A 14,899-nucleotide genomic window follows, 5' to 3' on the forward strand; every position below is an offset into this window, starting at 1 on the left:
ACACAAGGTGAAACTGGAAAAATCAAGTAATTACCGTACTAATCCTAACTATATGAGACATGAAATCTGACCTGCTGAGCTCACGGCACAGACAGTGGAGTTATGCATTCTCCTCCTGTTGGTAATAACGTAGTGCAGATACAGTTTCTGTAGAAGAGGTCCATAAATAATCAAACTATCTTCCACATTCCCCTTGTTTTGTGTCACATATACACATGTCCTTCTCAGAAAAGGAACCTGCCTTTTCTTAAGGAATATGGGTGAGTTTCTGAGACCTAAAATTCTTCCCTTCAAGCAAAGGACCACACTAAGAAGTAGGCACTTATCTGTAGAAAAGACAAGAAAACTCCTGGTTTTCTTCTCTAGAATAACAGTATATATTTAATAATTCTTATAGCATTCTCTCCAAATGGAGAAAACTTCTTACAAGAATCAAAGAATGAAGGTCTGGCATTCTGATTTCATGATCACTGAAAAGAAACATTCTATAATACCTACAGAATCCATCTGAAATTCTTCTAAACATTTAATAATGAAAAATCCTATTTCCTAGAGAAAAATATGTCAGTGCAATGCCTTTCCCAGGACAGTGTTAAAATTGTACCACAGAAATTTCAAGCCACTTAAACAATGACAATGTTCTCCAAATCAAAGTCCAATCTCAATTTAAGCAAGATACAAATAACATTTTTCTCTCCCTCTCTGGTGATACCATTCTTGCTCCCCATTGACATCCATCCCACTGTCGTTAACTGGAATCCAAAATGTGGGTTAACACATACACACAATCCTAGAATTAGAAGTGATCTAAGAAGTTACGTACTACTTAGAAGCTATCTCTCATGCAATAATTTTTCCCCCTGCACTCTGGTGACTGTATTTGGAATGGAAAGGAAGACTGTAGACAGCTACTTGACACCTTCCTATACAGGACATATGGTCACAGCTAAGGAAAAAGACTACACACTGAGGAAGCATTAAGACGCAGAAAGCGTTCAAATATTCTAACAGATTAGGGCTTCCACTCCACCAGCAAAAAGCACAGACAAAGTAAATATTAAGTGTTCATTAAGCAATTTTCTAAGTAAGAAAAACAGGCACAGAATCAAAGGAAAAAGCAGAAAAATAAAAAGCAGGAAGACATAAAGATGACATATCCACAGATATTTCAGTTCATAAAAATCTATTATTAAATATCCGGGGCAGTTAGGCGCCTGGATGTATCATACCAGGAGCAGTCTCAAATTTTCGGGGATAATTTGACCCCTCAACCCCAATGAAATCAAGTCCTGAAACAAAAAAGAAAAGAAAAGAAAAAACAACCAGTGAAATTTTGCTTGTGAATGAGAATGATTGCCCCCAACAAACAACTCCCACTGTACCTGTGGATATTTTAAGGGTAGATTTCAGTCTCTTTTTAAAATAAAAAGGGAATTTGAAGTTTGCTATCATGAAAACATAAAAAGAGATTATGCATGAAAAGTTCAACTCATCAAACTAACAAGGATGAATGCACGGAGCTAACCCAACACTAACAAGATGACAGGAGCAGCACAAAATTCATTCGGCAACAGATAAGAAGTTCTGATTCCAGCCTCCCAAATTTGTTCTTCTCTACATGGTATAAGCAAATACACACCTCTTCCTTTCCTCTTTTTCCAACCAACCTAGGATTGGGACTCCATACCTAATTTTCTGTCCACAACTAAAAACAAATCCCTCAACTTTTGTTATTCAGACTGCTACCAACGCTCTAAAAAGCCATCAAGAGATGAATGAAGAGTTCTAATGCCTCCAAATTAAAATAGAAAAGGACATTTCATAGCTAATAAGGAAGCTCAAAAAGTTATGTAGCTTGACAATAACTTTAGCCTCTGCTCCTGAAAAATCTGTATTCAAAATGAGCTTTTAAGACAGCTTGATGAACAAAAAGCATGTAATACTCAGGATCTGAGTTATAGCATACTGTGGCCAGTAGGTGAGAAGAAGTTTGTGCCAAAGACCTTCCTAAAGATGCAAGATTAAGGTAACAGATCTCTGAAAGGGGGGTAAGGCAAATTTAAGTGGATAAACAGTCAAGAGAGCCTATTTCATGCTCCTCTATTAACCCATCCCCCCTTTATAAGACAAAAAAAAGTCTCAGGCTTTTCTTTCCAAGTGTTGACTCAGCCAGAAGGAGATAGTTGATCTCCTCAGAAGAAAATACTCTGGAACCCAGAGGCTGCTCTCATTTAAAGTAATCAAAGTATTTTTTACTTCCAAATACATCTTGCTATGTCCCACAAGCCTAACATATCCACAAACATCTATGCTACCCAGATAAGCACCAAAGTCAGCTAACAAAAAAAAGCAAATCCCATAATACCCTATCACACCCAGAACACTATCCAACAATGAGAGGCTAAAAGTCTCCAGAATTTCTTCTTGCCCAGATACTGATATTTACCAAAAATTAAAGGAAAAAGACATTCCTATCTCTGTATGCAAAAACAAATTAACAGTGGGCTTTGATTCTGGGCCCTGTTCACCTCTACAAGTAGTGGGTTGAGTAATCCTGGATATCTTGTCAAAAGGCAAAGCCAAACAGAAACACTAGGAAATACAACTGGGAGCTGATGGTATAATGGAAAGAGCACACGGCCTTCTGGAGTCGAAAAATTCTAAGTTCAGATACTAGCAAATTTCATAATCACTCCTGCAATCTAAATCTTGTCATCTGAAAAGTGACAATAAATAATGTTTGTTTTATAAAATAGTGACAGATCAGGTGAAACAGCATGTATAATGTGCCTGTAGGCACACAATAAATACAGAGTACACACTAATACGACCGTTATCCCTCTCTCTCCCTGTCTCAGCACTCAAAAACTATACCTCCACATTCTTATGTTAGTATAACCTCAAAAAAATTACTTCCTTAGGTTCCAAAAGACAAAAAATGAATAAAACAGTCACTCACTCGTCCCATCGTCTGGTTCAAAGTGGCCAGTGTTGTTCCATGTATTGCCGCTATTATTGCCATAGTTATCATCAGTATTGGCCGGCTCTGCATAATCAGCTGGGTTAAAGGTTCTGGGAGAAAAAAATAAATAAAAAGCTTAAGAGCCTCTGAGCTCTAAGCAATATCAGTTGAAATTAACTCAAAAGGAGGGCAATTAGAATCTTGTCTGTTCACTTTTCCTCATTGTACCAGCTTACCTAAAATTTCATGATATACTCATATAGATATCTATCATTCCCCTTGCATTAGGCCACTGATAAAATCCACATGAAGATTTTGGAAAAACAGCAGGTATATATATTCACATGAAGTTATGAGATAAAGTAATCCAGGTGGTAAATGCTTATCTCACTAAAATAAGCCCAATGTCTGGACACATCTGATGAAATACTATAGCAATCTGTCTGATCACATTTGGTTACTTAGCTGCCTATTATCCTCAGGATACCAGAATATTAACCACATCAAGCTACTATGGTAACACTTATGGAAAAAAATTAAAGACTTTGACATTGGATCAATGAAACTCACCCCATTCCTTGAGCAGAAAACCTTCCTCCGCGCCTACCAGAGCCACCTAAAGAGGGAGAGGGAAACATTTTAAAAATTGATATAAACCACCATGCCAACTGAGGCAACTTTGGAAAGTAAGTGGTTGACATCATTAGATGTTCCTTCTCTCACTCTGAAGCACATCAGTTAATACAGGAGGACAATCCTTATTATTGACAAGAATGTTTCTTTGCTGAGTGAACTGCCAGATCCTTAAGCAAATATAGTAATAACAATACTAGAGGAAATGACATCTACCTTCATCCCCACTGCCCTCACAGTAATCTCCAGAATTTGCACTACATCTCAACAATTAAGGTATCTAGCATCCATCTGAATTTTTAAACTTTACAATATTGTATTGGTTTTGCCAAATATCGAAATGAATCCGCCACAGGTATACCCACGTTCCCCATCCTGAACCCTCCTCCCTCCCCATACCATCCCTCTGGGTGATCCCAGTGCACCAGCCCCAAGCATCCAGTATCGTGCATCGAACCTGGACTGGCGACTCGTTTCATATATGATATTATACGTATTTCAATGCCATTCTCCCATATCATCCCACCCTCTTCCTCTCCCACAGAGTCCAAAAGACTGTTCTATACATCAGTGTCTCTTTTGCTGTCTCTTATACAGGGTTATTGTTACCATCTTTCTAAATTCCATATATATGCGTTAGTATACTGTATTGGTGTTTTTCTTTCTGGCTTACTTCACTATGTATAATACGCTCCAGTTTCATCCACCTCATTAGAACTGATTCAAATGTATTCTTTTTAATGGCTGAGTAATACTCCATTGTGTATATGTACCACAGCTTTCTTATCCATTCATCTGCTGATGGACATCTAGGTTGCTTCCATGTCCTGGCTATTACAAACAGTGCTGCCATGAACATTGGGGTACACGTTGTCTCTTTCAATTCTGGTTTCCTCAGTGTGTATGCCCAGCAGTGGGATTGCTGGATTATAAGGCAGTTCTATTTCCAGTTTTTTAAGGAATCTCCACACTGTTCTCCATAGTGGCTGTACTAGTTTGCATTCCCACCAACAGTGTAAGAGGGTTCGCTTTTCTCCACACCCTCTCCAGCATTTATTGCTTGTAGACTTTTGGATCACAGCCATTCTGACTGGGGTGAAATGGTACCTCATAGTGGTTTTGATTTGCATTTCTCTGATAATGAGTGATGTTGAGCATCTTTTCATGTGTTTGTTAGCCATCTGTATGTCTTCTTTGGAGATACGTCTATTTAGTTCTTTGGCCCATTTTTTGATTGGGTCATTTATTTTTCTGGAATTGAGCTGTAGGAGTTGATTGTATATTTTTGAGATTGAATTTTTTTTTTTTTTTAAATAAAGCAGACCCCCTACTAAACTAATAAGAGTAGCATGTCCCCAACATCCATTCCCCCAACAAACTGATCACCTCTGCCTCGGCCACGACCTCTTCTGCCTCTTTCTGTGCCTCTTCCAGAAGGCCCTCCACTCTTGGTGCCATCTAATCCATTTTCCTGACCTCGAACTGAAATTTAAAAACAGAACACTACAAATGGCCAGAGTAAAATGAACAGGAAAAATATATATAAACTGTATGCATACATGATTAGGGGGAGACAAAAACAAAGAAGAGAAAATGAGCTAGAAGGACAGAACATGATGGTTACTAGGGGAATGGTTCCCAGTCAAAAAATCTTACAAACAGCTAACAAGGTAATTTCATGCTAAACTGGTGGCTGTTGCTAAAAAAATCTGTATGTAAGAAATGCCAGGATCTCAGAACAGATGATCGTAAAAAAAATCAAAAAGATAATGGTTACCAGGTTTAGCCTCACAAGGCCCTGACATCCCTCAAGTCTAGACATTACTAACCCACAGCTGGTTTTGTTAAAGCCCCATGCATACACTCTCGTCCACGGCTGGCACCTCTTCCCCGTCTTGGTGGCCCACCACGTCGCCGACTATAGTCTCTGTCCCGGTCTCGATTTTCTTTGCCTTCCTCGTTGGATTCCGTTTGGCCACCATCCTTTTGTCCTGAGACTCCCTTCTTCTTCCCGACCATCTCCCAGGAATGCTAAAGAAGAAAAGAACATTCGTGTCAAATCAGTATAGGTTGCTACCAGGAAATGAGAGATAAAACTGTTGGGACAACTGTTAACCATTCTCTCAGTATCCATATCTAAGATACTTCTATAAGTTTACTTCTGTTTAAGCTGAGGTATAGACAGGACCTCAAGACAAATTCTGCACCTATCGCTGCAAAATTGAAGCCCTTTCTGTGGAGGAGGTGCTTATGAGCAAACGGATGCAGGAATCATTCCCAAAAGGGTCACCGAGATCTCCATTCAGTTCAGTCACTCGGTGTCCCCTTAGTCAAAGGGCCTAGTTACTTACTGGTTCGTCCTTTCAAGTGTGTTTCCCGGGCTGAAAACACTAATTCCCTATGCATTCAGTAATTTCCAATTTTTTATAGCCTTATCTATGTCAAACAAAGCTGAAAACTCAAAGTTTCTAAAAGTTAACTTTGAATTCAGAGTGAATGAATAGCATTTGACTCGAGTACAGTCTCAAATTAAGCAACCTAGAATTTAGGAGGAAAACAACTACACCTGTTCCCTAACCCACCCCTTCCACACACACCAATTTCCTTTATTTAAAAGAAGACCAAATAGCAGTCAGGAAAGCACAGCCCTGGCCCTGAGACATGCTATGTCTTATTTTACTCACTGTGTTCCCCTTATGCATCTGAAATTGCTATAATACAATTCAACCTTCCTCAAAGGAGTTCAGGAACAAATATTTATAGCAAGGAAAATAAGCTAAACAGTCGTGCAAAAACTCATTCCTTAGGAAAATTAATTTTATAAACTTAAAGTTCTTTTTTTTTTGCCTTGCCTTGTGGCTTGCAGGTTCTCAGTTCCCTGACCAGGGACTGAACCCAGGTGCTCAGCAGAGTCAAAGAGCAGAGCCTTAACCACTGGACTGCCAGAGAATTCCTTATAGATTTCAAGTTTTAAATATATACATATACTGATTTATAATTTTTGCAGAAAATACATACAAATAAGTTCAAACGTGTATAAATAAGTTTCAGTTCAAATGCCAAGACTATCATGTTTACCATCCTGGACACCAATATTCCAAATACCAAATTACGTAATACCAAATTACGATGGCCCTGTTTGCTCAGTTCAGTTCAGTCATGTCCGACTCTTTGCAACCCCATGAATCGCAGCACACCAGGCCTCCCTATCCATCACCAACTCCCAGAGTTCACTCAGACTCACGTCCATCGAGTCAGTGATGCCATCCAGCCATCTCATCCTCTGTCGTCCCCTTCTCCTCCTGCCCCCAATCCCTCCCAGCATCAGGGTCTTTTCCAATGAGTCAACTCTTCACACGAGGTGGCCAAAGTATTGGAGTTTCAGCTTTAGCATCATTCCTTCCAAAGAAATCCCAGGGCTGATCTCCTTGCAGTCCAAGGAACTCTCAAGAGTCTTCTCCAACACCACAGTTCAAAAGCATCAATTCTTTGGTGCTCAGCTTTCTTCACAGTCCAACTCTCACATCCATACATGACCACTGGAAAAACCATAGCCTTGACTAGACGGACCTTGGTTGGCAAAGTAATGTCTCTGCTTTTCAATATGCTATCTAGGTTGGTCATAACTTTCCTTCCAAGGAGTGTCTTTTAATTTCATGGCTGCAATCACCATCTGCAGTGATTTTCGAGCCCCAAAAAATAAAGTCTGACACTGTTTCCACTATTTCCCCATCTGTTTCCCATGAAGTGATGGGACCAGATGCCATGATCTTCGTTTTCTAAATGTTGAGCTTTAAGCCAACTTTTTCACTCTCCTCTTTCACTTTCATCAAGAGGCTTTTCAGTTCCTCTTCACTTTCTGCCATAAGGGTGGTGTTCTCTGCATATCTGAGGTTATTGATATTTCTCCTGGCAATCTTGATTCCAGCTTGTGCTTCTTCCAGCCCAGCGTTTCTCATGATGTAGTCCGCATATAAGTTAAAAAAGCAGGGTGACAATATACAGCCTTGACGTACTCCTTTTCGTATTTGGAACCAGTCTGTTGTTCCATGTCCAGTTCTAACTGTTGCTTCCTGACCTGCATATAGGTTTCTCAAGAGGCAAGTCAGGTGGTCTGGTATTCCTATCTCTTGAAGAATTTTCCACAGTTTATTGTGATCCACACAAAGGCTTTGGCATAGTCAATAAAGCAGAAGTAGATGTTTTTCTAGAACTCCCTTGCTTTTTCCATGATCCAGCAGATGTTGGCAATATGATCTCGGATTCCTCTGCCTTTTCTAAAACCAGCTTGAACATCTGGAAGTTCATGGTTCACGTATTGCTGAAGCCTGGCTTGGAGAATTTTGAGCTTTACTAGAGTGTGAGATGAGTGCAATTGTGCGGTAGTTTGAGCATTCTTTGGCATTGACTTTCTTTGGGATTGGAATGAAAACTGACCTTTTCCAGTCCTATGGCCACTGCTGAGTTTTCCAAATTTGCTGGCATACTGAGTGCAGCACTTTCACAGCATCATCTTCCAGGATTTAAAATAGCTCAACTAGAATTCCATCACCTCCACTAGCTTTGTTCGTAGTGATGCTTTCTAAGGTCCACTTGACTTCACATTCCAGGATGTCTGGCTCTAGGTGAGTGATCACATCATCGTGATTATCTTGGTCGTGAAGATCTTTTTTGTACAGTTATTCTGTGTATTCTTGCCACCTCTTAGTATCTTCTGCTTCTGTTAGGTCCATACCATTTCTGTCCTTTATCGAGCCCATCTTTGCATGAAATGTTCCCTTGGTATCTCTAATTTTCTTGAACATATCTCTAGTCTTTCCCATTCTATTGTTTTCCTCTATTTCTTTGCATTGATTGCTGAGGAAGGTTTGCTCAGTAACAGCTATCAAATAACTTTAAAAAAATGGAATAGTAATATGAAATTACTATTAATTTTCTCAGGGCTAACAATAATATTGTCATATAAAACAGTATCCTTTTAGGAAAACATGCTGAAGAATTTAGGAAATCAAAGTACTCTGATGTCTACAATTTATTTCCAAATAATCTGAAGTGTCCGCCAATGGTAAGTGGATAAACAAAATGTGCTATAAACACACAACAGACTATTACTCAGTCTTCCGAAGGACTAAAATTCTGATGCCAATCACAATACAGATAAACCTTAAAAATATTTTGGTAAATGAAACACAAAAGGACAAATACTTGATTCCACTTTTATGAGGTACCAAGAATAGGCAATACCTTATATGAGATACCACAAACAGAAGGTGTTACCCGAGCTGGGAGTGGGGCATGGAGAGTTAATTGTTCTATGGACATGGTTTCTCACTGGGAAATGGACCAGTTCTGGAAAGGGCAGTGGGAATGGTTGCACAGGGCCTCCCAGGAGGCTCAGTGGCAGAGTCTGCTGCCCAGCAGCAGACACAGTTTGGATCCTTGGATCAGGAAGACCTCCTGGAGGAGGTCAAGGCAGTCCACTCCAGTATTCTTGCCTGGGAAACCCCGTGGACAGAGAAAGCTGGCGGGCTACGGTCCAGGGGGTTGCAGAAGAGTCAGACACAACTTGGTGATTACACAACAAGAATGGCTGTCCAGCACTGTGACTGTCCTTAGTGACAAAGAATTGTTTACTTAAAATGGTTAAATTGGTCAATTTCCTCTAGTGTATTTCACCACAATTTAAACATCTTTAAGTTCAAAACAAGTAAATTTAAAACTATACTAAAGGATGCCACGGAGCAACTAAGCCAACACACTGCAACTACTGAAGTTTGTGTGCCTAGAGCCTGTGCTCTGCAACAAGAGAAGCCACCGCAATGAGAAGTCCATGCACCAAAAGAGCTGTCCGCACTTGCCCCAACTAGAGAAAAACCCTCAAGCAGCACTGAAGACCCAGCATGACCAAATAAAAATAAATAACTAAATACATAACTATATTAAAGGAACTTCCCTGGTGGTCCAGTGGTGAACAATTTGCCTTAAAATACAGGGGACACAGGTTCAATCCCTGGTCAGGAAACTAAGACCTTGCAAGCCACACAGCTTGGCCAAAAAAAATATTAAGCATCCACCTAGCACCTGGCTCAGACGGTAAAGCATCTGTCTGCAATGCAGGAGACCCAGGTTCGATCCCTGGGTTGGGAAGATCCCCTGGAGAAGGAAATGGCAGCCCACTCCAGTACTCTTGCCTGGAAAATCCCATGGACGATGGAGCCTGATAGGCTACTGTCCATGGGGTCGCAAAGAGTCAGACACGACTGAGCGACTTCACTTCACTTCTTCACCTAGGACCTAGCAGTACCGTGTTGCCTATTCTTCCAACCCACCCTGATTCCACATTAAGTTGTAGGTCACTTTATGCTCATAGTAGCTTTAATTCATAAATTATAGTAACCTCATACCTAAACCTGCCATCAGGAACTCTGGAAATGAGACTCAAAACAGTTAGTCCTTAAGAGTTTGTGCTAATCTGTATCAAAACCTGGAAGGTTTCAGAAACCTGTCGCCTTTTGGCTTCTCTCTGATTATTTATCAGCTGCTGGCACCAGATGGGTTCTATACATAAAAAGAATTACTATGCTTTGCCCAAAGGCACTGCTAGTTTTCTGATATGATCTCATCCACCCAAATACATGCAACATTCCTGGCAGCTGACTGATTGCCACTGGTTTCACTAGTTGCTGGTTTATTTGGGGCATAAACCTACATTCTCTAGCTTATTTTTTTTAATACTGTGGAAGGAGGTCAGACTTCTAGTACTAGAAGGTGAAACAAAATGTGACTTGTGCAAAATAAAATTTTTTCACATTTTTTTTTCTTCTGCACTATGCAGCATGCAGGACCTTATCCCCCAACTAGGGATCAAACCCACGGCCAGCGCATTGGGAGCTTGGAGTCTTAACCGCTGAACTTCCAGTGACGTCTCAAAAAAAAAATATATACTTTTAGAAAGCATAAGTAGTCCTACTTCCTCTCCATCCTACTCCCTGAAAAATCTTGAGGCAATAACTCCAGAGTAAACTCAAAATGAACCAAAACTGCTATCTGATTATTCGGGTAGTAATTTTCAAACAAAAGCAATAATTGTAAAACTTAATCTAGGACCACACCTTTAAAGAAAAAAAATCTACATATCTAAATTCAATGACTAAAAACAGTTTTCACTGTTATTTCCCATTGTCTCAAAGAAACTGATAAACCTCCAACATTCAGCTAAAGTAACACTGTAACATGAATCAGTTAATCTAAGGATGAAATCTGGTTTTCCATCTCAACCAAAAATCCCCTGAGTAAGATCAACAAAATGAAAATTACTTCAAATGATACACTGCTCATTTAAAAAACTAATAATAAAGGTCTCTACTAAACACTGCAGAACATCCCAAAGATGATTTAGTAAGGCACAATCCTATTCTTAAAGGACATAACAGTCTGATACAATAGTAAGACAGTAACAAAACACAGCATTCTCATTAAGTGGAAAGGAAAAGGTGAAATCAACTCTAAATTCCAGGGCAAGAGTTCCTCCAATATCCTCTACCATCTCCAGGAATGGTCAACAAGCTGTAAAGTTTGTTTCTCAGGCTTCCCTGGTCATCCAGTGGTTAGGAACCCATATGTCAATGCAGGGGACATGAGTTGGATCCCTGGTCTGGAAAGATCCCAAATGCATCGGAGCAATTAAGCCCTCGAGCCACAACTACTGAGCCCGAACGCTGCAACTACTAAAGCCTGTGTGCCTAGAGCCCGTGCTCTGCAACAAGAGAAGCCACCACAGTGAGAAGCCTGCACAGCTCAATGAAAAACAGCCCCTCTCCACAACTAGAGAAAGCCTGAGAACAGTAACAAAGACCCAGAGCAGCCAAAAATTCATGAAAAAAATAAATTATTTTTTAAAAAGATTTCTTTCTCTGCTACTTCAACAAAAACAAGTTCACATGATAAAAAGGTATTGTGGGAAAAAAAAAAAAGGTATTGTGAAATGTAAAGCTAATATTGGTGGGACTGTTCTGAAATCAGAATCCAGGAAGGGCTGTGGCTTTGTTCAACAGCAATAAATCTATTAGTAACTAAGGCTATTTAGCAGCAACTCTTTACTCAAGACTAACCAAGTCTTGAAAGTAGTCATTAGCCTAGAATCAACAATTATGCCAGGCCAACTAAAAGAAACTGATTTTATCTGTTCTATTTATTGCCCAAAATTTTAAGTGTTTGCAACCTCCAGCAAATATAAAGACACTTCCTTGCTTTATTTGGAGAATAAGAGAGTATGCTTTAAGTTGACCCCACTTGCTATTTTTGGAATTTACTAGCCTCTCAACCAGGGACCCACTTTCTAGAACACTTTATTAGCACTCTACCGTATCTGGGTTTCCTTCCAGCAGTACATTGATGGCTCTGTTGACATCTCCATTGCAGTCATGCAAAGCAATGACACATTCATCCTGGTTCTTGCCTGTGATATCAATCAGCTGAAAGAGAAAGATCAACAACCATTATGAACAAGCTTGCACTCCCCACAAAAGGAAAACAGATGAAGGAAAGGGAGAAGACACAGCTGAGTTTGAAAGAATTAGGTTTAAAAAAGCAAAACATGCAGAATTTTGACATTCTAGCTCCAAAAGCAAAATACTAACACCTGTGATTAAGGATGGGGCAAAAGTATTTATAAAACAATCGAACAATAAAGTATCTAATAGAGAATCAAATGCAGAAACACACAGGCTTCAGTATACCATGACTCTCCATATTTCCTAGATACCACAAATGCTCAATGTTACTGTACAACAGTACTAATAAAGTCATTCAAAAAAGAGTTTAAAATTAAGATAAAATCTCTTTGAACACGGTATCTGTCCAAAGGGGCACAGTAAATCACACAATAAAAGCACTCATGTATTGGCTTAACCTATTATATTTCAGGTTAAAATTCTTATAATACCTAAAGTGGAAAGTATCCCGGTAGGCATCAATCCTATTAACTGCGCTTTAATCTTTATGTTTTTTCCCACAAATTAAGACAAATCAAAAATACACTCACTTGTTTCACCTTTTCCTCAAAGTCAGCATCATTATGGTCCGAAATCATCTGTGCAAGTCGAATTTGTTCTGCAGTGGCCTAAAAAGCAAGATCAAGAGACAACAGTTTAGAGAAATGAGAGGGACCAACACAGTCCACTGGGCTTCCCAGGTGGCTCAGCGGCAAAGAATCCACCTGCCAAGTAGGAGACTCGGGTTCAATTCCTGGGTTGGGAAGATCCCCTGGAAAAGGAAATGGCAACCCACTCCAGTATTCTTGCCTGGGAAATCCCATGGACAGAGGAGCCTGGTGGGCTACAGTCCATGGGGTTGCAAACGAGTCTGACACAACTTAGCAACTGAACAACAACAATCAATATGCACCATCTCCCACCCCAATTTCCTTCTCCCTGTTACACATGACCAAGTAATAAAACATTTCCACCACTTCACTTCAGTTGCTCAGTCGTGTCCGACTCTTTGTGACCTCATGGACTATATAGCCATTAGGCTCTTTCCACCACATAAGATGCTTAAATGAACAAAACAACAACATAGAGTTAAGCTGTCACTATTTCACACTACTTTCTCCAAAAAAGCACGGAGCTTTTATGTCCACAGTTAAAGAGACTCATTTTGGGATCAAACACCACTTTGAAACATCTGTGCCTTAATTCAATTTCATGTATTTGCAAAGTCATGTGAAAACCCTGTTCCTGCAATGATCACTGTCACTCTCTTATTCCCTAGGGATGAGAATAGCATAAGGTTTAGTCTGAGGATACACTGAGCATATCCTCCAAGAATCCAATGTATGCTTGTAAGATGTCAGAAATTTTAGCCCCAGCTGAGATAAATACTAGAATTCTGCTAGAAATTCACCTGGAAAGAGAAGTAAAAGAAAAATGGATAAGAGAAAGTTCTAATCTGACATATTTATCTGACCATAACCAAATATAACTGATTCATTCATATTAGGTGCCAACAAATACTGAACTGGTTATTAAAAAATACATCTAAATTCAATTAAAAAAAAAACCCAAAACCTCATAAACCTCAGCGCCCAGGTTAATTTATTCTTTAAAACTGTGCAATACTCTATAGTGTTTCATTTGTTAATCTTAAAGGAACACAGTAAAGACGCTAACTCCTCATGGGAAAGGAAAAATCAGATTAGGCCTCCATGAGACGAGAGAGGAAAATAAAAGACCAGTTAGGGAAAACAAGAGCAAAGGAAAGGAAAAGGTGGCAAGACAAAGACTGGCTAAAGAGATGTCAAAGTGGAAATTCTAGGAAATGAGAAATATATTGCTGAAACAACCCAGATGAATAAAGGAAACTGCTATCTTAGAGATACAAAGCACAGGACCTATTCTTTCCAAGCCTCATAATGCAGTAAATTAACAATAAAAATAAGCACATTGCATCACAGAGTGTCATTAACAGTTATTAGGCCCCAAGTGAAAAGAGGAAAGGATAAGAAAATAAGAATAAAGAACCCAAACTAATAACCCAAAGCATAGAACGTTGCTGTACTAGATGTAAACCAGTATCAACCTCAAGGCTACCCCATGGATCCATAGCCCTTGGGTTCTTTACCTGGGGCCGCTGCTTGTGCTGTGTCTGGTTTTGGTTTTGAGGTGGCTCCCAGTTTCCCCGGGCTCGGTTAGTGCCCACCGACGTCATCATTTACAGTATATACAAATAACAGTATTTACAAGGTAGAATACTGCAAGATTTAAAAAAAAAAAAAAAAGGAAGAAAAAAAAGTTTAGATGTTAAATGCAGGTAAAATGTTTTCAACCTTTTTCATCAGCACCTTCACCACTATCATTTCTTCAAAGAAACCAACATGCACCTGTTCTTGAGACATTTATAGTCTGATGAATTCTTTAGGGTACTAATCCATTTTTGCAGAACAATAAATGTATAAAACATGTGTTAAGTGATGTTTGCTTATTTTAAAGTTATGGGCACAATTTGGTTACAGTCCCTTATAAGCAGGCTTTGTTAAGTTTTGCTATCTTGATAGTTATAGCAAAACAATGTTAAGAATCAAGTCATCCCATAAGTGAAAATATAAAGTCCCTCTGACAGAAGGAAAAATAATCAGTAAAGCCTGGAAACAAAAGCCTTCCAGGAAGGGGATCAGCCTATACTTCAAATAAAAACAATTTAAAACGCTGTATTCAACCTACCTTTGAAAACAGCTTTACCTATCTTACAACCTTTTAAACATAAGCTGCATGTGTCCTCCATCATTTGGGAAAGGACAAGCTCAAG

General features: G+C 39.4%; 1 protein-coding gene across 28 annotated transcripts in view; it reads right to left on the reverse strand.

The window, feature by feature from the left end:
* The window catches only part of UBAP2L (ubiquitin associated protein 2 like), a 47,975-nt gene that overhangs the window by 28,763 nt on the left and 4,313 nt on the right, over positions 1-14,899 (reverse strand). For 11 of the 28 annotated variants that reach the window (XM_070785609.1, XM_070785603.1, XM_019954481.2 and 8 more), the window contains exons 2-9: positions 14,216-14,345; positions 12,639-12,716; positions 11,959-12,069; positions 5,425-5,626; positions 4,982-5,077; positions 3,533-3,578; positions 2,960-3,072; positions 1,230-1,289 (exon numbers count right to left, since the gene is read on the reverse strand). In XM_070785609.1, the coding sequence (XP_070641710.1) occupies positions 1,230-1,289; positions 2,960-3,072; positions 3,533-3,578; positions 4,982-5,077; positions 5,425-5,626; positions 11,959-12,069; positions 12,639-12,716; positions 14,216-14,305 (796 nt within the window). In that variant the 5' untranslated portion in view covers positions 14,306-14,345. The remainder of the gene's footprint in view (positions 1-1,229; positions 1,290-2,959; positions 3,073-3,532; positions 3,579-4,981; positions 5,078-5,424; positions 5,627-11,958; positions 12,070-12,638; positions 12,717-14,215; positions 14,346-14,899) is intronic. The other 17 variants (XM_070785619.1, XM_070785615.1, XM_070785618.1 and 14 more) reach the window with 3 other exon arrangements.

Source organism: Bos indicus, chromosome 3 (genome assembly GCF_029378745.1).
Source record: "Bos indicus isolate NIAB-ARS_2022 breed Sahiwal x Tharparkar chromosome 3, NIAB-ARS_B.indTharparkar_mat_pri_1.0, whole genome shotgun sequence".
NCBI classification, from domain to species: Eukaryota; Metazoa; Chordata; class Mammalia; order Artiodactyla; family Bovidae; genus Bos; species Bos indicus.